General features: G+C 36.1%; 2 protein-coding genes across 2 annotated transcripts in view; one reads left to right on the forward strand and one right to left on the reverse strand.

Moving 5' to 3' along the window:
* Nucleotides 1-2,137: 2,137 nt before the first annotated feature.
* Nucleotides 2,138-6,504, forward strand: LOC104120580 (ras-related protein RABA2a). Its single transcript, XM_009632373.4, has 2 exons — nt 2,138-2,466; nt 5,799-6,504. Exons 1-2 carry the CDS (start codon nt 2,302-2,304, stop codon nt 6,279-6,281), a joined length of 648 nt encoding a protein of 215 aa, XP_009630668.1. The 5' UTR covers nt 2,138-2,301; the 3' UTR covers nt 6,282-6,504.
* Nucleotides 6,505-6,992: 488 nt separating this feature from the next.
* LOC104120579 (ras-related protein RABD1-like) overlaps nt 6,993-22,638 on the reverse strand; it is a 142,611-nt gene continuing 126,965 nt past the window's right edge. The window contains exons 2-9 of the mRNA XM_070181591.1: nt 18,789-18,824; nt 18,612-18,684; nt 15,965-16,012; nt 15,823-15,870; nt 15,162-15,233; nt 14,233-14,388; nt 9,460-9,563; nt 6,993-7,247 (exon numbers count right to left, since the gene is read on the reverse strand). Of these exons, the coding sequence (XP_070037692.1) occupies nt 7,154-7,247; nt 9,460-9,563; nt 14,233-14,388; nt 15,162-15,233; nt 15,823-15,870; nt 15,965-16,012; nt 18,612-18,684; nt 18,789-18,802 (609 nt within the window). The 5' untranslated portion in view covers nt 18,803-18,824 and the 3' untranslated portion in view covers nt 6,993-7,153. The remainder of the gene's footprint in view (nt 7,248-9,459; nt 9,564-14,232; nt 14,389-15,161; nt 15,234-15,822; nt 15,871-15,964; nt 16,013-18,611; nt 18,685-18,788; nt 18,825-22,638) is intronic.

Genomic DNA, 22,638 nt, shown 5'->3' on the forward strand with positions numbered 1-22,638 from the left:
GTGGTGATTTACAAGAGGGGCAAGCATATGGTACTTAGAGCCGTACTTGTGACATTCTTTTGAGAGTGATGAGCGAACTTTTCACAAATCATTGAATTGAGTATTACATTCTTAAGTGAGATGAGCTAACGGAGAGTATAGGAGGAGGAGTTTGGTATCCACAGTAACCTATATGAAAGTGCAAACTTCCTTGATGAGAAAGTCAACTCTTGATGCTCAAGTGTCATATTAAAGCTATTTATGCTTTAACCTTCAAAACATTGCCTGGTTGATGATTCATGAGTGTGTGGGTAATTGTTGGTCCCAATTGATGTGTGTTTGATTCACCTTAGCTTAGCTGGAATAGCTCTTTTCTTTTGGAGGTGGGAATTACCTTATTTGCTTGAGGACAAGCAAAAGCTTAAATTTGGGGGAGTTGATAAGTGGGATTTTGACTACTTATTTGCGCCTTTGACTTTCGTTTTAGTTCAAAATGCTTAAAAGTATTCCCGAAAACTGATGAAATATGCTTACTTGCAGGAGTATTGGAAAATGAGCCAAAGTGATGAAATTAAACTCAAGAATGAGTGATTTTGAACAAGGACAAAAATCAAGTAAAAAGGCTAAAGTGCGAACCGCAGAATTTTGTCTGCGACCGCAGAACAAGAAGAAAATTTGACAGTGCTGTAATGCAAAGTGCGGACCCCACAATAATTGTGCGGCCGCAGAAGTCAAGGTTCAGAGAGTTGGAAATTCAAGACAATCAAGATCTACGGACCGCACTATAATTGTGCGGCCGCAGAAATCAAATGTGCGGCCGCACCCAGAATTGTGCGGTCTGCAGAACTCAAGAAGTGCGGCCGCAGTTCAGAATTGTGCGGCCGTAGAAACCACTCATGTCAAGAGCTGCAGCAAAGTGCGGACCGTACACAGAATTGTGCAGCCGCAGAACCTCCTAAAGGGCAATTTTGTCCGAAAATTCCAGCTTTGTATAAATAGACTACTTTTACGAAATTAGGTTAAGTTTTGAGCATCTGAAAGTTGGTCGCCGTTTTTCTTTACTGTTTTAGGAAACTTTATCATAGCTTGTTAATTTTACCTTGGATTTTCATCTATTTATCATTAAATATGAGTTTAATCATCTTTTCTTCTTTATTTTCTTCATCACCCACTATGAGTAGCTAAATTCCTAGTTAGGGTTGTGACCCAACCCTAGTGTGGGTACCTAATGGGTATTTGATTTAGGTTTTTTTTATAGTTGGGTGTGTAATATTTAGCCTAGTTCTTGTTATTATTGTAGAATTAATGGTTGCAAACATTGATTCAAGCCTATTTGACTTAGTCTCTACCCGAGAAAGAGAGACTTAGTCTAGGAAAACTTGGCCAACAAGAAATTGGGATGAACTCAAGAAATTAATAGTCCCAATTAAAGGGTTGAATCTAGAGATAGTAAAACCCGACTTGAGCATCTATCAAGTGTTTTGTGCATTACCCATTTGGCCTTGAGAAAGCCAAATTGGGTAAAATCACTCTATTACCTAGAGGTATTGAGTGGGTAATTGTGTGTTGATTGTTATAATACACACCCGACCAACAAAACTCGCTCTAAAGCCCACAACCCGTTAGGCAAACACCTAGATGGAAGTCACAGCCCTAGATCTTTTATATACTTGAAAAACGATACCAAAAATATTATTCTCTAGCTTTACATTTGCAAACCGTAGCATAATTTAGAAGTAGAATCAAAACACAGTTTGTGAAAGTGTATCTTAGACACTTTACGTGCTTAGTCCGAATATATACCTAATCTCATCTTCGCTTCATATGAATTCGATCTCAACTCCTAATTGAATATTATTATTGCAATCGACCGCTTTATAATCCAAACTGAGGTTTGATTTGTGCAAGGTTAGACTACAGATGCGGGATCGCTGGGAAGAACATTTGGGTTGACTTTGCAACCACTTAGCATAGATATTTTACCCTATACACCCCTATTTTTCTTTTTCGTTTGGAAACGCGTTGAACCCAAATGACTGCCGTAAGTGTAACGTTTCTTCCGCAAAAGCAGATACATAACTCCAAAGAAGTGTGACTGCCCAAATTTTCCACTTCCTAAAATCTATATGCGTCAAAAAGTTTGAAAAACACACATCCAAAGAGGTCAAAAGCAGTCCAAGGGTATATTTGTCATTACATCTCACATTAACCGCAGATCCTAGTCATTTCCGTCATAATGTAAAAGCTCACTCTTCATTGTCATCAATCGTACGAAGAGAGTGCTCTCAAGCAAAGGATTCTTCTAGAGAGAGAGAGAGAGAGATGGCGAGGAGACCTGACGAGGAGTACGATTACTTGTTCAAGATAGTGTTAATCGGAGATTCAGGAGTAGGCAAATCCAACTTACTCTCCAGATTCACTAGAAATGAGTTTTGCTTGGAGTCCAAATCTACTATCGGCGTTGAGTTCGCCACTCGTACTCTCCAGGTCCTCTTTTCGATCCTTCTTTACGACGAATTCATCTTCTTTTTATTATTCATTTCAAACTGTTGATCTCTGTTTCTCCTCGCTCTTGCGAATTCGAATTTTACATTATGCATCAGTGCATTGTCATTGATCATATATTTGCTCAATTTTTTTAACAATGCATCAATGAACTGTCATTGATCATATAATTTTAGTTAAGACCTGGATGATGTGTGTGCATTCCCTCGTTTTGTGGCATGGAGTTAGTTTTTGTGATTTGTTTGGATTAAACAATGCGCTTGTGCTTATGTTTGCGATCTTTTCGGATCTATGGCGCCGCAGCCTTCTTTTTACTTCTTAGATCTTTGCAATCTAGCTGAGCCTGGGTACTTAATTTTTTCATCGATTCAAGTTATTAAGTAGGCATTTGGAGAATACTTGAGTTGAAGTTGAAGTTGAAGTTGAGAAAAAGAGTATTTGAAGTTGAAAAGAAGTTTGTTGATATTGTGTTTTAGTAAGAGCTTTATGTGAAGTTTTCTTTTTTGTGAAAGTTAAAGATTTGTGAGTGGAAATGAGAATTTCACTTAAAAGATACCTTCAAACTCAATTACTGAACTGCATTTGCAAATACGCATGGTCAAACTAATATTTGTAATTATTGAAGTACAGTATTTGTAAATATTGATATAGTGATTGATACCTAGACAGGCCCTAATAAGCTTCTTGGGATCCCCCAGATCACTTAATGCAATATTAGATGTTTGGATTTAAAGAAACAGAAATAAGGAAAAGTAAGAGTGTCGGATTAAGAAAAAGCATTAGTGATGCAGAAAAAGAGAGGAGAGAAAAGGAAAGAGCATTGATCACTCTTGTGTGGCTTACATGAGTAGCTACAAGAATTGGCAGATCTATTCTGCAGTTGAAACTATTAATAAAGTCCAAACACCCTTGAGAGATTATGTTGATCTTTGTAAGCCCATAATTTTTATCTCTTCTTGATTTGCTGTGAAGTTATTGAAAATTCATTCCTTTTTCTTGAACTTTTTGTTATCTATATTTAAAGCGATATTTAACAAAATTATGTGAAAATAAAAAAAAATTCAAATAATTATGTTAAATATATACATTCGTTACTTGATTCCTTTTTGAATTTGTTTTTGAAGTGGACAACTAACAAAATAATCTAAAAATATAAACACACTTTGAGAGTGACTTGGTTTCCATAACAATATTAGTACAACCCACATGAGCCTGTTTTTGTTCATGTTACGAAGGTTTATTTGGTATTACATATTTATTGGTTAATTCAAATGTACCATACTCAGGAAATTTACCTTTATGGTTTACATGGTTTTTCGTAGAAGTCTGTTATTGATGTTTTAGATTGAAGAAAAGTGATACAGGGAGCGCAAAAGGCATAAGCTTTCTTCCGCATAAATGTTTGGCTGAGAAAAGAGAGATGGATAGAAAGAAAGGGATAAAATCATGAGCATTAATTTACGCCCCATTTTTGTCCAATGCGAGGGAAGTAGATTAAACCTCTTAAAATAAATGTTTTTGTATTGCCTAATCAATCTTTGCCTATAGATATAGCAAATACTTTAATTAAGAATATTAGTGTCAGTGGCGGCATGACACAATCCTTTTCTTTCCTAATCAATCCAAAAATAGAATATTAACAGTCCTCGCCTTTCATTCCTCTCTTTTCTGCATCACATGGTCTCTCTCATTTCTCTTCCTTTATTTCAATTATTATCCTTTTTATGTTTGGGAAAAAAAGTTCACAACCTATCCTTTTGACGTGCTTTTACTAATGAGGGAGGAGTTGTTTCCGTGGTTGCCTTCTGTAGTATTTGTATTTGCTTCATGGTTTTACGTTTCTCAAAAGTCCTTGCGTGGTTGATGGCCATCCTGTTAATATGCTGTGATTTTTTATCTCAAGGGCTATGTCCATGTTAATATTATATGTGTACCTCCACACACACACACACACACCCACCCCACACACACACCCCTGTTTATGAGCATATTCACTACTTGGGGAGAGCACAAGAGAAGATGCTAGAGTTTGACATTTTTTCCTAATTGCTAACTTCATGGATTAGGTCTTTTTACTGGGAGGTCACCGATATCAATGCTAGTGGCATCCTCTCTGCATGAGACGGTGATGAATGAAGATGCTAAAATAATTAATTAACACGCTTTCCCTCCTGATCTAATATGAAGTTTTCACTGGGAAGAAAAATGTTTATATGTGTTATATGTGATCCTTCCATACAAAACCAATTACATGAGAGGTTGTAAAATGGTCAATACATCGTATTATGGAAGAAGCTTCAAAATTACTGAAAAAAACGTGGTTTGCATTCCAAATCTGCATCCTATGGACTCTCTAGAAGGAAAATGATCTCAGATGTTTTGAAGGAAAAACTAATCCTGTTTATAGATTGAAGGCTTTGTCTCCAACTAAGCTTTTCAGGTGTAACTTCCATTTTGTTGGTGGTTGAGACTCCCTACATTTATAACAGGGTTGGCCTAACTAATTTTTACAGCTGTTCCTTAGTGCTAATTTGTGAGTTATACAAAATTATCTTTCATAAAACTAAAAGAAAAATCACTTTTTTAAGAACTCAACATTTTACGCAGTGATCACTAGATAACGTTTGGTATTAATTCCAGAAAGTTAAAGGTAAACATAGCCTCTATGACTACTGCAAACATAGTTACATTATCTCTTGTTTGATTTTGGATCCAATTATTTGTTTTCTAGTTTTGAAACTCTTAAAAACCTATTTCGTGATGCCAACGGTCCTTATACAATTAAAAAAAGGTTAGTCCTCTCTATTTAACTTTGATTTAGTCCTCTCTTTTTTTCTCTTGAACTTTGCACAGAAGTAAGCAAAATAGAAAGGGGCATTTCTAATAATAAACAATGGATGGCTTTGCACTTAGTGTTTTTTTATAATACACTTGTTACCATTCTCCAAAAAAAAAGCTGGAAAGGATCTTATATTTTGCATATTGAGTGTGTGATGTACAGAATTAACTTTATTAGAATAACGGAAAAGTAGCCAGGAGTTCCAAAATTAAGAGTAAAGTTATGAGTGTTGCTCCAAGTCACTAGTAGGTCAAACATGATTGCCAGAAACCGTTTAAGTGAAGTCTACCTTTGTGTAGATGTCATGATATTTTCCATGGATTTAAATATTCGACATAGCTTTTGACATGCTGTAAGCAAGTGTATCACTTTTCTGTTGTTGAATGAGCAAATGTAAGTTGTCACATCTTTGGGTGTTTCTAAACTGTACACTTGGAAATAATTCTTTTGTGCTAAAGTGATGATATATGCACAGGTTGAGGGAAGGATCATTAAGTCTCAGATCTGGGACACCGCTGGACAGGAGAGATATAGAGCCATTACAAGTGCTTACTATAGGGGTGCACTTGGAGCTCTTCTGGTATACGATGTGACAAAACCTATGTCCTTTGAAAATGTCAGCCGATGGTTAAAGGAACTGAGGGATCATGCAGACTCCAACATTGTGATTATGCTCATTGGAAACAAGACTGATCTGAAGCATCTCCGAGCAGTTCCTACAGAGGATGCTCAGGGATACGCTGAAAGAGAAGGGCTTTCTTTCATTGAAACATCTGCTTTGGAGGCAACAAACGTAGAAAAAGCTTTCCAGATGAATCTTTCAGAAATCTATCGGATAATCAGTAAGAAGTCACTCTCTTCAGGAGAGGACCCAGCACCTGCTAACATTAAAGAAGGGAAGACTCTTGTTGTTGGAGCAGAGGAGATAAACACCAAGAAAGCATGTTGCTCTTCTTAATGGTCATCAGCTCTTTTAATCCTTTGTTTGATTCCAATTCACAATTGATTGCTTTTATCCTTTTGTTTTTATTATCTATTTGTTATCATTATTCTAATTAATTTTGAACGTATTTGTTTTATATTTTCTATCAATTGGTTTGATCCTTTTGTTATGATTATTGTAATTAATTTTTGAACTTCTTGATTGAGGTCAAATAGAAGTGCTCATACTTCAAGCTTTACGAGTTACCTTTCCCATGCAATTAAGCTATTCTCGAGTAATGGGAATCAAACCTCCTACGGTTACTCTTGTTAGTATATCAAATTGCTGAAGCTCTCCGTACCCAATTTCAAAGCTAGTATTTTAACTTAGCATTCAACCTACTGAAGCTACTTGTTCCAATACATAACATTTAATTATTTATTTATATATTTATTTTATAATGATGATGTTGATCTTCCACCAGCACAAATACCTGAGTAACTTTCTTCACCAAAAATTAAGCAAATGAAAAAAAAAAAATTGCCTTGACTTTTTTCTCTGTTGAGATTTGGGAGTTACTCATGATTTTCACCAACTGAATTAATTGATTTCCTCCATTTCTGATCGTGTTGAGAACAGAAATAACATTTATTAACCAAGCAATCCGAGCAAGGCCACAATGCTAACAGATGGTTATGGACATAGCAACAGGAGCATGCTATAACAGCTTTGCCAAGCAAGTAATGCTTCTTCTAAAGTCAGGGGTGTCTCTGTGCATTATGTTTTTCACCAAGCAATTCTCACAAGTGCATTATGTACGAGATCCATAGGGGACACTAAGAATTGTACGTTCTTGATACAACATATTCAACATTTTGCCGTCGAACAAAAAGGTACTGAATAAGCAGTTAGCCACAACAGTTGCTCTTTTGCTCAATTGGTTGTCCCTTAATCTGAACACCGCTACCTGATTTCTTCGTTCCAGCTGGTTGGTTACCCATTCTGCAGAATCACAATTTGGAGATGTAGTTCAGCGGAGAATAGACAAATTCTGTTATTGTTTCACATCATTGTCTCAATATTATCATTATTAATCTAATAAGCATATCGCAAATAGTTAGTAATAGCATATGTGATTACATTTGTGGCAAGAAATTAACCATAAAGAACACAATTTAATATCCACCAATGCAATCTACGTTTTGAAAAGCTTAAAATGATACATTGAAATTGATCATTGCCCTCATCTACTAAAGTTGAGAATAGCTTTGTTAGATAGTTATATGTAAATAGTCCTAGTTCCATATGTGCTAGGAGTAGAATATGTCATAGTCTCATACGTAGGAGTTAAATATGTCCTGATCCCATATGTAGTAGGAGTAGAAGATTATTATATATAGGACTCATTGTATCATTATCAATAAATAGATTTTTCTCATGTGCATTCTCACATGGATAGATGTGTGGGACAGAGAACTCATGGTACCTGCTGCCCACCCTTCCTCCTCTGCTTTGAGAACCGTGTGAACGGAGAGTGGGCAAAAGAGAAGGAGGTCCTCATACGGAGTTGCACACTTACTTGAGCAGTGCGGGAAATTGGGGAATGGGTCGAATAAACTCCCCTGGGGCCGGAAAAATAACAGACAAAGCTTTACTTAGATAGGGCTTTGATTGGGATTTTTTTTTCTTAGCGATTGGAAAGGAGGGCGCCTGGGTATGTTATAGAAAGGGAAGGCAGAAGCATCGAATGGCGAAGAGAGGCAGCTCGAGAGGGAAGGAATGGGAAATCGTCAAGGATGACTTCTTTGTTGGCGGAACGAAGGGCTAAATAGCGAGTGATTCTCTGAGCCGGTCTGGATTTCCAACGCCTCAGGAAACTGGTCGAGATAGATGACAAAACCTTTTTCTCCTCTTCCTTACCGGTAGGGAAATCTTCTCTTATGGCCTTCATCCCCCTCCCAGAAATAGAGCCGGAAATAGAGAACCAATTTCCTTTTTTGATCCATTCATTTCTGCAAGCAGGGAGGATCCAGAGCGTTGCCCCCTCATATTCGAGGTTTTTTCTCGCCCCACAAGCACCCAACCTTCCTTTTGCAGAGCTTCAGTGAGAAAATTATCGATGTGCGTCATTCCAGCGACATCCGGGAAGAAAGATCTTATCGCCGTGCAGTTTTCCGGCAACTTCGCCTTGTTCCCAAGGTTCATCACTGCTACAGTGATACTGTACATATATCAGTACCACCATCAGATACGAAACCCTTGTGCGACCAAACCCCAGAAATTCCAGTCCCTTCGGAACAGAAAAGTCAATCACCGTGCGTCTTTCGGCTGATGACTCAAGATTGATTTGCATTATCTCCTCATCGGTAAGTATTGTGCGTTAACCAACACTACCATCTTGTTCGAAAAAATCAGGCTACAAAACCCCAGTCAATCGCTCCGGCAGAAAGTCCCTCACACACCGCCGAACTAGGGTTCCGACGAGCTACAACAACCTTTCCGCCGCGTGTGAGCCATTCCGGCCACTTTTTGACAAAACTTCTTCAGGACAACTTACTTGTCCAGTGATTCCGCGCCTACACATATAAATTACATCAAATTTTGACAACTTCTATTTTTTCGGTGTGAACAATGCACTTTTTCCGGCGTGAACAGTAATTTCCGGAAAAGTTTATGTTTCTGCTGGTGTTTTAGAACCTATTTTGTAGTGTGTAATTCGGCGTAGTCTCACTAGTTTCAAATTTTTTCGGAGACTTTTTGGCCAACTTCTGTTTATTAGCAATTACCTGGTTTTGTTGCTCATGGGAAGTCTAGAGGCCTTGTATGTCGAATGATAAGCTTGCAGATATTTTCACCAAACCCCTCACCGGTCCTCGTATTAGTTACATATGTAACAAGCTCGGTACATATGATTTGTATGCACCGGCTTGAGGGAGAGTGTTAGATAGTTATATGTAAATAGTCCTAGTCTCATATATAGTGGGAGCAGAATATGTCCTAGTCCCATACGTAGGAGTAGAATATGTCCTAATCCCATATGTAGAAGATGTATTATATATATGACTCATTGTATCATTGTCAATAAATAGATTTTTCTCCGGTGCATTCTCACAAGATTAAATGACTTTGGTTGAGAAGACATGGTGGAACTTAAAAAATGTGAGTACTTTTGCAGATTGGTTAAAGACATGAAAAGAAAATTTCGCCAGCTTACTTTTTCTTAATCTCTCCGGCCATCGTCAAGAAAGCCTGCTCCACATTAATGGAATCTTTTGCACTTGTCTCAAGGAAAGGGATACCTAACTCATCTGCAAATGCCTGCAATTCATCACAAGGAAATCACTTGGAAATCATTCGGAATGAGAACATAACTAAGGATTAGGTTCTTCCATACCATAAAATTATGAACTGAATATAAAGAGTGGACAAGATGTAGTTTTCAACATCCACAGAATGAACGAACTGTATGATTATTAAACAAAGAATTGGACAATAATTCAAAAGAAAAAGGAAAACAAATGAATATTCGGATCGCCAACTTTCTTTTTCTGATTGTAATTTTGTCATCTTCCAAAAAATCAATCCCTTAGATGGAACACAGCCTTTTAGAATGGAAGTGGTTATCCATACATATGAATGATGTCATAATCCTCTAAATTGTTTATTCCCTAAGGGGTCGTTTGGTTTAAAAACAAGTTAAGCAGGGATTGTAATGCAGAGATTAGTAATGTAGGGATTGTAATACAGAAATTATTTCGTATCAAACGTTTGGTTCATTGTATTAAATATTGCATATACAGTGAATAACTTAAACTTATGCTTGGTTTAAATCTGCGCAAAATTTTGTTTATCGTTATACCCTTGGATTTTCATAGGCTATTCTATTTCATTGAACTGATTAATCATATAAGACAATGCCTTCAACAGTGAGCTATTTGATTACTGATTAGGAATGAGATGATAAAAAAGATTCTAATTAAACTAGCTAGGAGAAGAACAGCTTTCTCATTAGGTTTGTTAGTTTATAAAAAAATAATTTTGTTTGTAGCTGTAATGAAGGATAAAGGAGCTTTTGTCTACTAGAGTACTAGTACTATATGTTATTACTGCATACTGCAAATTTGATTGAAACAGACAATTTGGTTACATTATATTCTTCTAAAAGGTATGTAAATACTTCTTTTCTGCCCAGATTTTCCATCCTCACCATGGATTATTCTCTGGAAAGCTTCGTGATTGGTTGTTAATATAATTGAAAACGATCAAATAATTTCACGCTCATTATCATTTCTGTCAAAGAATCTGATTTTTATCATACTCATTTTATATCTTAACAAAAAGACCAAGGTTGTTATTAGTATGAGGTAGCAGAGTTTTAACAAAAAGAATTGCTCAATGAAAAGGTTATTGGGAGTAGGGTAGTTTGTCATGTTGAATCTTTATCCGCATATAGATAATCATGGTATTAGTTATTCCATCTTGGGGATGGTATAGAATAATTGGGGTATGATGCAGAAGCAGACGTGGACGTGAGGCTCACGGTTGTAAAAACCGAGCGCTTCCTCGCTAAAAGCGAGAAGCGAAGCGAGGCGAGGTATCTGGTGCTGTTTTTTTTAAAAACACCATCGAGCAGCAGCAACAGAGAAAGAAAGAGGCAACCTAGGGTTTAAGTTTTCAACTTCAAGATCATCAAGTTTGGCCCCAGGTATGTGATCTCCTCCTCCTCCTTTTTCTTTCACTGTTTCAGCATCCAAATAGCAGCGAAATGCTAACGAAATTTTTTTTTTCCCTTCAGTTCTTCTTTCTCATTCATCTCCTCTTCTTCTTCATTTTGTTGCACTGTTTCAGTGATAAAAAGATTGAAATGCTGCCCATTTTTTCTTACAACTACATGTGTTGTCTATACAGTATTTATTTTAATTTTTTTTTTAAATTCCGCTTCACTTCAAAAAAGCGAGCGCTTCGCTTCTCGCTTTAAGCGAAAAGGGCCTTGTCGTTTTTCCTCGCTTCACGCTCTTCACAACACTGGTGAGGCTTGATACACAAGATATTCCCAAGAGAGATAGCTTCAAGTAACTTGGGTTAGTAATCCAAAGGAAATGGAGAGATTGGCGAGGATGTCACACATCGTATTGGAGTGGGGTGGATGAAATATAGGCTTGAATCTGGTGTTTTATGTGATAAGAATGTAACACCAAACCTTATCTACAGAGTGGTGGTTAGATCAACTATGTTGTATGGGGCAGAGTGTTGACCAGCCAAAAACTCTCATTTCCACAAGATGAAAGTAGCAAAAATAAGGATGTTGAGATAGATGTGCGGGCATACCAGGACAGGTGCCCCAGGAATGAAGTTATTCCGGACAAGGTGGAGTAGCCTCCGTGGAGAACAAAATGCGGGAAGCGGGGGTTAGATAGTTCAGGCATGTGAAGCGGAGGGACACAGATGCACCAGTAAGGAGGTGTGAGAGGTTAGCCTTGGTAGGTTTGAGGAGGGGTGGAGGTAGGCCAAAGAAGAATTCGAGAGAGGTGATTAGGCTAGACATGGCGATGCTTCAGCTCATTGAGGACATGAATCTTGATAAAAGGTGTGGAGGTCGAAAATTAGGGTAGAGGATTAATATATAGTCGTGCGCTTTTCTTTTCAGTACCAGTAGTATTAGGGTAGTCTTGTATTTTTATATTCGTAGATTTCTATTATTACTTGTTGTTTCTTTCGCTTTGGTTTCTTACTATCTTGTCTTTGTTACTGCTTGTTGCTAATATTGTTTTTTATCTTTTCTTGAGCCGAGGTTTATCAGAAACAATATTTTTATCTTCTTAAGATAAGGGTAAGTTCGCATACACACTACCCTCCCCATACCTCACTTGTGGGATTACACTAGGCTTGTTGTTGTTGTTGTAAACTGGGGTATGAGTTATACAAGGATTAAATATACTGAATTTGCAATTTAAACCTAACACTAGGGGGCAAAAGTGTATGCAGATTTTTATACCATGATTATTTGCTAATACATCACAACAAACAGCCCCTAAATGTCTACCACAAATTCAATAAGAGAGCTAAGTTAAGGTGCTGGCCCCTGATCAGTCTTCTTTCTCCACCCAAAATCATAATAAATTAATGGCCAAATACATAGACAGCCCCCTAATCTCGTCCGAATTTCTTATATAGCCACCTGAACTAAGCTCATGATCTATTGAACACTTAATGTTAATTGAAATTATATCAATTAGACACCGGTTGTTGACATGGCACTGTGCGTGTAGTGCACCTCTTTTAAGAGCGTGGAAAGACATGAACTTTTTATTTTAATTTTTTTCTTTCCCCTTCATCTTCTATTGGCGGACACCCTTTCCTCACCTCCCTTTACATTGACAACATAAGATTAGTGAAATGGAGATTTAAATATTTTATTAATTGGAGTGAAATGATGGAAGAGATACATTCATGTTCTTGAACCCACCAAAATAAAAGATTTTCAGAAGAAGCTATGTCGGAGAAGATTCCCCCCGAAGTCAAAGCCAAAGGGAAGAGGCATATGAAGATGAGCGAAGCTGTGTTAGCTCATGAGGCTTACACGAAGAGAAGAGCTAATACGAAGATTTGATCTTTCTTATCGAGCTCATCGGATTTTACACAAATGTGAACAGTTGAAGACATTTACAATTTTCACTGGCTGTTCTTTTGGCATGTGCGTCGTGTCTTTGGTTATTACTCTTTCCCTTTGTTTTGCACTAATCCCTTCTGTTTGCCATGTGACAAATTGTCGAGCACCTAAGCTGAATTATTTGTATTGTTCTTTGTTTGTACTGTTTGCCATGTCTTGTTATCCCCTTATTATTTATCAACAACAACCTCCTCATTCTCCAATGCAGCAACAGATTTCCTTGGTCAACAATCAACTTTTATTTCTGAGCATACTGAGTTTCTTCTTTATTGTTTGTATTTTTGGTTTCCAATTCTTCATCTCTTAACAGAAAGGTCAACTGGAAGGTGATAACTTATAAAAAGAAGAAAAAAAACACGTTTTTGATCAAACCCAAGTGATCAACAACTAAGCATCCTTGATCAGACCCAAGTGATGTAAGGCAACGTTTTTGAGAACAGATGTTATGATGAGGGGAGGAAGAAGAAAGGTTAGGTGCTTTGTATTTGTTTTAGCGTCTGATTTCAATGTAAAAAGTGGAAGAAATAAGAAGGAAAAAAAGGCACGTCTGGTTTCCATGGAAAGAGGTAGAAATAAATAAAGAAAGAAGAAAAAAGAAAAAAAATGGGAATAAGTAAAACCTTAATAAATGTAGATTTTTTTTTCCTGTCACATGTCTTTATTCTATTTGTTCATTGCCACTTTATCCGCGTGTGAACTACATGCATTTTTGTTTTTTGACTAATTTTTTTGAAGGGTTTAATAGACACACATTGAGTATAGTTGAAGTGTTCAATAGATCATGAGCTTAGTTCAGGTCAAATATTGGGGCAAGTTAAAGGGGCTGTCTATGTATTCAGCATAAATTAATCTCTCTCCGGGTCTTGATCCACCTCCCTTGGTTAATTCACTACCCAAGCAATGTAGATACCAACAGAAACCAATCTTGTGCACCCGGACAGAGAAAATATGAGATCAAATAATGGGTGGCTCAAGTGACTAAATCAAGGTGTTCTAGGCACAACATTAAAACGAGTGTATGTTTTCTGATTGATGACCCAGCCTCCACACAAGTGCGATGTCCGGTGCTAATAATGTGTGAGCCAATGATAATTGCTAAGATATGCAAATCTCTTATGGCAAAGAATAACAAATTTCAAAGGACACATATCTCAAACATAAACGGAACGGAATCAAATGTGAGAACATAAAATGAACTCTACCCTTTGCGCAACAAGCCAGTATAATAGTCTTATTGTAACACCAAAGCTGAAACAGTGAGCAGAACAAAAAAGTAAACGAACTAAATGAATCTAATGCAAAGGCAACAAGCAATACCTTTGCTATCTGTGTGTCCACAACCTTATTCTCTACCAAATCACATTTGTTTCCAACCAGAAGCTTGCAAACACTTTCATTTGCATATCTATCAATTTCACTCAGCCATTGCTTGACATTGTCGAAGCTCTCCTTTTCAGTTACATCATAAACAATCTATAACAATATAACTGCAAATAAGAACACTTCAAGAACAAAGGAAGCCTCATAATTTGGTTTTTTTCCTAAAGAGTGTTAAAGACTGACATTACGAGACTGGATAAAAGAAAAGAAGCAAGTGAAAAAGATTTATACGTAGGGATGCTGTGAATCTCCCATCTTACTTGCAGGAGAAATATTGATGTCAGGCGTACTTGAAGTAGAATATTTATAAAACGGTGCAACTTATAAAAATCTAAAATTGATTTCTACAGTGTGTCCTTACTTTCATGCGAAAAGGTAGAATTAACATCATGGAATCAATATGCCTAAGTTTTCACATTCTCTGCTTTTAAAAACAAAAATGAGACATCTATAATTAGTACTACGATATATTGCTATTGCCTCTAAGAACAACAAAACTGTCAGTTCGTTAAAAGCTTATAGCCGCTACTAGCATAACAATTACCTAAAATTTGAAAGGTAACTCATAAAATCTTGATTCAGAATTGTCCATACATGGATAATAATGCGTGTAAATTGTGGTATTTTCTTCCTTCAGTAGTCTTAGAGAAAAGATATGAATGGATATATTTTGCTTCATTTTTTAAAGATCCAATAACCAAAGCATTGGGACACACAATAAAATTATATCATCAGCAAAATGCCACTAGAAATATCTGTTTACAGAAATGAGATGCTAGAGAGTGCTGAAAATAATGCTCAAGTAGTTTGCGAGCTTTTATGGGCTGAGCAAGTTCTAATCAGATCTAGGTAAGGGAGTATCTCACAATAATCCCATGTGCTCCACGATAATAACTGCTTGTTATAGTCCGGAACCGTTCCTGCCCAGCAGTATCCCACTGGAAATACAGAAAAATGGCATTATAATATGTAAATCATGACAAGAATAGCATTCACACAAGGAGTTGATAAGTTTGAGCAGTGACACTCTTTTAGCAAATACCAGCCTCCTAACACTCTGATAATCAATACCTAATTAGAGGAAAATAATGTGAACATTTTGACAATGATACAATACAACTGAAATTGCTAAAGAAATTTCCCTCTAATATGCTAGAAAAGAACATTACACGCACCAACCAGCAGCAGGACATGCCAAAGACTGCAAATAGTTCAAAATAAAAAAGCAAAAAAAGAAAGGCTGTTCATTCCTCTTCTCCCCCAGCCGAAAACCTTTTTCCTTTCCCTTCTGGCCTCATCCTAGTACAATAGCTTTTCTTACACTTCCTTCCCTAACTCTTATATGCATCAAGCATAAGACAATTGATAACTCACTTTCATCTCAAAACAATTTTTTTGAAAAAGTTTAAGCCGAATTCAAACGATTTTAAAAAAACTGAGCAGCTTTCAGCATGAGCTCAATATTATTAACCAAAACATCAGCAGCTTTATCTGTAAATTTACATAGCACCGATGGACTATACTTACAATTTGCAGCTTGATTGTCTTTCCATCCAGCTCCACGGTCCTAATTTTCTATAAGTAAGAATCCAAGTAGAAAAAGATTATTTCAAAGATCAAACCACTAAGGATAAGAGCGATAAACTAGGAGAGAGATAGAGAGCCTTACGAAATCAACCCCAATTGTGCTTATGTAACTATCGACGTATGAATCATCCTAAAATAACAAAACCAAGTAATATCAATACCACAACACAATATCCAGAAAGAAAATCATTAAACCGGAAAGGACTTTGTAACGAAATTGACTATTCCTTCATTCATATCAATCATTAATCCATCAACTACGCCTCAATTTCCAAACTAGTCAGGATGTCTACATGAATCATCTACACCCATTTCAGCTCCATCTGGACTCATTTCATTCCACTACAAATTTGAGGCCACCATAATTTTTTTTTATAACCAAGAAATCTCTAAGTGCTAGTGGCGCACGGTTCAAAAATTGGTGGATAATGGGCCCGCCCCTCTAACCCTCTCCATTTAAATACAAGACTTTTGTCTGCCGCAGTATTCAAACCCGAAAGTTTTTGTATTATTGTACTTAGGAGGAGGGGAAGGGTACGAAGAGGGATTACAAGGTAGGGAATCGAACTCCCATCATCAAGGTGGACATTGAGGTAGTCAACCAACTGGGCTACCATGATTCCGCTAATTTGGGGTCACTATATGAATCCTAGCATCTTTTCTGTTATATCAAGACCCATTTCATTCCAAAAATTAAATAACTCAGGGTTACTGGTGGCAGAATGGATAAAAGAAAATAGTTATCCACCCATATTATCCATTAAAAATGGGTTGGATAATGAACTTTTTAAAAGCGAGTCAAATATGGATAAGAACCATATTATCCACTTAGAAAATGAATAATCAATGAATAACTAAGGCCATCTCCAACCTTCCCCCATTTTCCCGTAATGGGGGCAATTTTTGCCATAATGAAGCTCCAACCCTCCCCCATTATTGCCCCCAAAATGGGGGATGAATAGTGTTCCTCCAAATATGGGGTACCCTATTTATCTCCCCCATTACTATTCATGCATATTTTATTATTTAACTCTTTTAATTTATCTCTTTATATATACCTAAATATGTTTATGTAATATCTTTATAATATTAATTTTACATCTTAACTTTGGCGTATAATTTTAATAAATTAATTTTCGTGCATTTATTATTTTTATGTAAAATTGTAAGTTAATTTTATTATAAGTTATAATTGTACAAAAAATATATAATCATCTCAAAAAATGAATGGTGCAAATATAAAATATTAGATGTTGCTAAAATTGAAAGGTGCGAATATAAAATATTAGATGTTGCTAAAATTGAAAATTAAAAATACATTAAATGAAAATACATTAAAATTGGAAATACATGAAAATTGAAAATACATTAAATTTAACTCGACATAGAAGAATTAAGGACAAAGATGCTCATTTTGCACTTCGTAATGCATTAATAGATCATTTATGGGAGAATACTAGAGGTTGAAGTTGAATATTTATGTAGTATTTCGAATGAATTTTATTGTTATGTAATATGTATTTAATTAATCTTGTATCACAATGATTTCACTTTTATTTGAATTAATAGTTAATCTATAATAATTGCTTACAAATTATATTATTTAAAATTTGATGAAATTGTTTTAATGAAAATTACAAATTAATGAAAATAAAAAAGATGGAATTTGTTTAATGGAATTTTAAAAATAAAAATTGAAATGAAAGATAATAATATAATATAGAAGAGAGAGAATAATATAAAAAAGAATATTCTCTTTCGGGGGGGGGGGGGGGGGATGGGAGGGGTGTTGGAGTAAGTTGTTTCCCCATTTTGGGGACCAAAATAGGGGTAAAGGTTGGAGATGCCCTAATGGGTTTAACTTTTTACATTTGTAAAACCTCAAATTAGGGGTTTCTCAAGTTTGGGAGACTAGAAATTCTCCCAAAAGTGATCATATTCAAGAAGCCATGGATATCCATATTATCCGGCGGTTAACCCATTTTTTATCCGTATTAAATATGGGTTGTGTCCAACCCAACACGCCCGTTAGCCCCCACCCCCCCTACTCAGGGTCATTATATGAATCCTTCGCATTCATTTTCACTCTATTTGCGACCCATATCATTCCAATATTGGTGTCTTTTATATTAATCCTTGCATCATTCTCAATTCAGACTCATTTCATTCCAATACTAAACAATTTTACCTTTAGGGCACATCAGACTTCTCTAAAGCTAAAGATTCTCTAAGTACGAATCACCTAACATTTTATTGGTCCATCAGAAACGACCTAGTAAACCATAGTCATTGCCTCTCAATGACCATTCCTAGTTGTTTGATATTTTGGGGCCATAAAACAGGAATTCTACACGATTTCTGATTTTTCGTGTGCTAATATCCACGTCATCTTCATGAATTCGGACGATCGGCCTCGAATCGCTTAAAACTTTTTGGGCCTACTATAAATGACCTAATGAATCATAGTCATTACTTTGCCATGATTGTTCCTTGCGTTTTGGCATTTTAGGGCCATAAAACAGGAATTCGACACGATTTACGATTTTCATATGCTAATGTGCATGCCATCTTCTTGAATTTGGGCGACTGATCCTGAATCGCCTAATAATAATAATAATAATAATAATAATCACGTAACCACACACATTGCATATTTGCATTACACAAACGTTTATTCAAACACATAAACATACAGACTCTTAAAGCAGTGCGAACAGAAAAGAATGTACAGCGAATCTGAGAAGAAGACAAGATTTGCCAACAGAAGAATCTCCGATTAACAATAGTTTGAACAAGTAATCACTGCAAAAAAATAAAAAACAAATGAAAATCAGTTAGAAGAAAAATGTAATTAAAAAAAAAAATAGAACAGCAGAATAAATGTAGGAAGAGTAGAATAACATTACTATTCGTTGCTCATATTCTTTTTCCCCGGAGGATTTTCTTTCGACTGTTCGGAGTTTTTGAGGCCGTGAGAGGGGAACGCTTATGTTTTTTTTTTTAAATAAAAGGAAAAGGGAATTTATTTGATATTGATGTACAATAGTAGAAATTTATTCTAGTAAGCGCTTTTCTTTATCCACTCCCTTTAATCTTTTCAAATCCTTATCCAGGTACTATATTTTCACACAATAATTAATGGGAGTAAGAGGGTCTTAACTATAACTCCAAATTTCTCTTCTTTTTTTCTTTTAGTCAACCTTTATTACGAACCTTCCGAAAGCAAAACAATTGTTGAGGGGGACATGTCACCTTACCCTCAAAGAATTGAGAGACTGACAAAACAGCCTCTTACTCAATTTTCGAATCAAAAACAAAGTGAGACTGCCTATCCTTTACTTATATGGTAGATAATTTAATGTATAGAGTTCAACTTATATACTAAAGATTAAATTATCGGTTCTTATAAATTATAAATATTATGCTCACAATCTAATGATGAAATTGGACAAACAACCAGAATAATTGTAGTACAAGATTAAATATACTTTATCTTGATTATGGAAATTATATAATTTTAACTTCTTGTGCTAGTACATCTTGTATATATTGAATGGACCAAGTAGAGATAAATATTTTATATTGACCGACTAAATTAAAAACTAGATATAATAATAATAATAATAATAATTATTATTATTATTATTATTATTAGTTGTGTGTATTTATTATTTTGATTTATTAGAAGATAAGATTCTTTTGTGGGTCAATATGCCTGATAAATTGGATAATAACACTACACATTAGCGAAGTAATAGTTAATTCGGAAAAGGGTCTAATCCGTCCCTCTACTATGATACATTATTTAAAGTTGTCCTCCGTTATACTATTGGACCATAAAAATCTCTGCCATCTTACTATCCTAACACATTTATTCTTAAGTGGACGGAGGGGACACGTGGCACTCATCCATGCCTTTTTTATATCTGGTATCATATTTAATCGACCCGATCCACGATACCCCATACCCAAACCTCATAACACGTAAAATATAACACAAAATAAACCCCAACCCTAAGTTATACTCCTACAGCCATTTCCATCAAACCTTCTATGCTCTAAGCTCCATCAAGACTGCCAATTTTAACAAATTTTATCATAAATTCCTTTTCTGTTGGTGGTGGTAAAAGTGGGTCAAATGTCGGAGTCTAGTACTACATCAAAGAAGAGGTGCCATTGTGGAGATATTGCCAACCACTTCCGATTGACCACACCTCAAAATCTCGAAAGGGGATTCTATAAATGTGTTAAAGCTGAAGTAAGTTGAAATTTTTCATGTGTTTAGTTTGTTAATTGTTTGTACCCAAATTAAATTGTTATTCCTTGTAACCTAATTATTGTTCATTATCGTTAGAATGAGTCTTGTAGATATTGGGAATGGCAAGACGATTTACGGACCAAGCATTGATGGAACTCAATAAGTTGCAGTGTAAATTGGATGTTACTAATATTACAATCAATATGTTGAAGCAATTGTTGGAAAAGGTTGAAGATTTGGAGGCTGCAAAAAATGTTGAAGTGAACAAAGCAAGGGAAATCGAAGATAAAGTGGTTAAGATGAAGATTTTTGTTTCGATTTCAGTTGCAATTTTTGTTGGATTTGTTGCGACAATATGGATTGATCACGCCCAACTCTAGTCCTAAAAAGGATAAACGGTAGCTGCAAATATAATCCGGTCTAAAAGTCCGGAGTCGAATCCCACAGAGAACTAAGGTTTCACTATAACTGTTCAATAACACTAAAAAGACAAGCTCGAACAATTCCAAAGTTATAAATATTAAGATTCTTATGTCTAACTAATTAACTAACAAATTAAAGTAGTAAATTAGCAACTGTGATACTAAGGGCTGGAGACAAGATTAGAAAATCCTAGAGTTATAATTTTCCCAATTGTCGGAATCCTTCTCGCTACGTCTCCTACAATTTCGCCTAAGTATTCTCTTCTGATCATGAGCACTCGACTTATCGTAATTCTCTCTCGAGCAACTACAATAATTTATTAGTCATATTTTCTCGAATTACGCTAGCTCGCACTTTTTCACCGCCCACAATGATCACGTCAAAGCTTCGTTATCTCTAATCCCGCTTTTAAACCCGTCGTATTGATCTCTCATATACCTTGGGAGTGACGTTATTCGATAACAACCTAAATATGCACTCTTTCTCAAGCAATCCATAATAAATAGGCACAGTCAATTGATGGTCATTTAATCAACAACAATAAATACGTAGTTGAACAAGTTGGGATATTCAAAGGCAAAATTATATTAAAACGTAACAAGAATTCATTCTCCAAAAGGTTTCATCAAACCCTAGATTAGAAAGTTTAGTTACTCATAATTGTATAAACAATCATAGTCATATTTGTCACGCCCCGACCTCGGGGAGCGCGACCGGCGCTCAACCGAGATACTCCGGTCAAGCAAGCCTTTACAATACCTTATACCCAACTCACCCATAAATAAAGAAAAGAATACATTTCATTAATTAGACAGTAAGAGGTCATGTGAAAACACTAGTTCATTTCCATTAGTTACGAGATTAACAAGTCTCCAAAATAGTACATTGTACAATAATAGTTAAAGTGGAACATATGATTCGATTACAGCATTTTTAGTTTAACCTTCCAAAAAAAAAAGATACAACCCACACTATGTCTACGGGGCCTCTAACAGGAACAAAAGAGTGATATGACAGTGCCGGCAATAAGGTTCCGGCTATACCTCAAAACGCTATGTACAAAGGATAAAAGATACAAGACCCCGAAATGAAGTGGGGCTCACCAAATCAATTGAGGAGAGGGTGTGCTGCTATCACTGATCAATACCACCTGCTATGGAACCACCTGCATCCATTAAAGATGCAGCGCCCCCGGAAAAAGGGACGTTAGTACATATAGAATAGTACTAGTATGTAAAACTAAACACCATTTCAATAGAACGACCAACAGTAAACGGAGAATAAAACATGAAATCAATAAAAGACTCAAACAGTATCAAGGTGTCAAGTTAAGGGAAAGGTAAATTTCAAATAGGTTTCGGTAATTTAAGTTGGGAGATCTTTAGCATCGATACACCACCGTATTTTAGCACGGAGTCCGTTCTCAGCCCGACCAGCTAAGCCGTCTCACCCTGAGACATACACTCACAATACCACCATGTGCGCGGTATGGCATTCGATCTCAGCTCGATCCGCTAAGCCGTCTCACCACAATGCCGTGTGGACATCACATCTCGCTAGCAATAATCTCATCCCATTTAAGGGGAAACATCTCAATACACCAATCTCATCCCATATAAGGGGAAACAGTCTCATCATATTAATACGGGGATTTACCCCTCAATCACTCCTACACCGGCACGTGTAGTTTCGGGGTTAGGTTGTTCCGACCTACTCTTCCTCGGTGGCTAATCGATACTCCCAAGGCATTTATTATTAAAAGTATTTTCCACTCAATTCATATTCGTTTACATGTCATTCATTGTATTGGCATCATTGGCCATAACGCAATATCATTCTTGGCACATTGGCCGTACTTCATAATTCATGCCCACTATTCCACTTTCAAACATTAACACGGATTTTCAACAACAAACATTTCTATTCAAGACTTTAAGCACACACTTGAGCAATTTAGGGTCTTAAGCACATATGATTTCTTACACAATTTGATATGATCACTTTCATTTGGGCTTGACTTGAAGTCACAATATTTTAATGCATACTCATACATTGAACACACTCCCGAAGAACAA

This window comes from Nicotiana tomentosiformis, chromosome 7 (genome assembly GCF_000390325.3).
Source record: "Nicotiana tomentosiformis chromosome 7, ASM39032v3, whole genome shotgun sequence".
In the NCBI taxonomy this organism is placed as follows: domain Eukaryota; kingdom Viridiplantae; phylum Streptophyta; class Magnoliopsida; order Solanales; family Solanaceae; genus Nicotiana; species Nicotiana tomentosiformis.

Bases quoted from the DNA above. Each gene is read 5' to 3' on its own strand.
- LOC104120580 (XM_009632373.4), top strand. From the start codon at position 2,302: ATGGCGAGGAGACCTGACGAGGAGTACGATTACTTGTTCAAGATAGTG. The intron at 2,467-5,798 runs GTCCTCTTTTCG...ATATATGCACAG, and splicing joins TCGCCACTCGTACTCTCCAG to GTTGAGGGAAGGATCATTAA.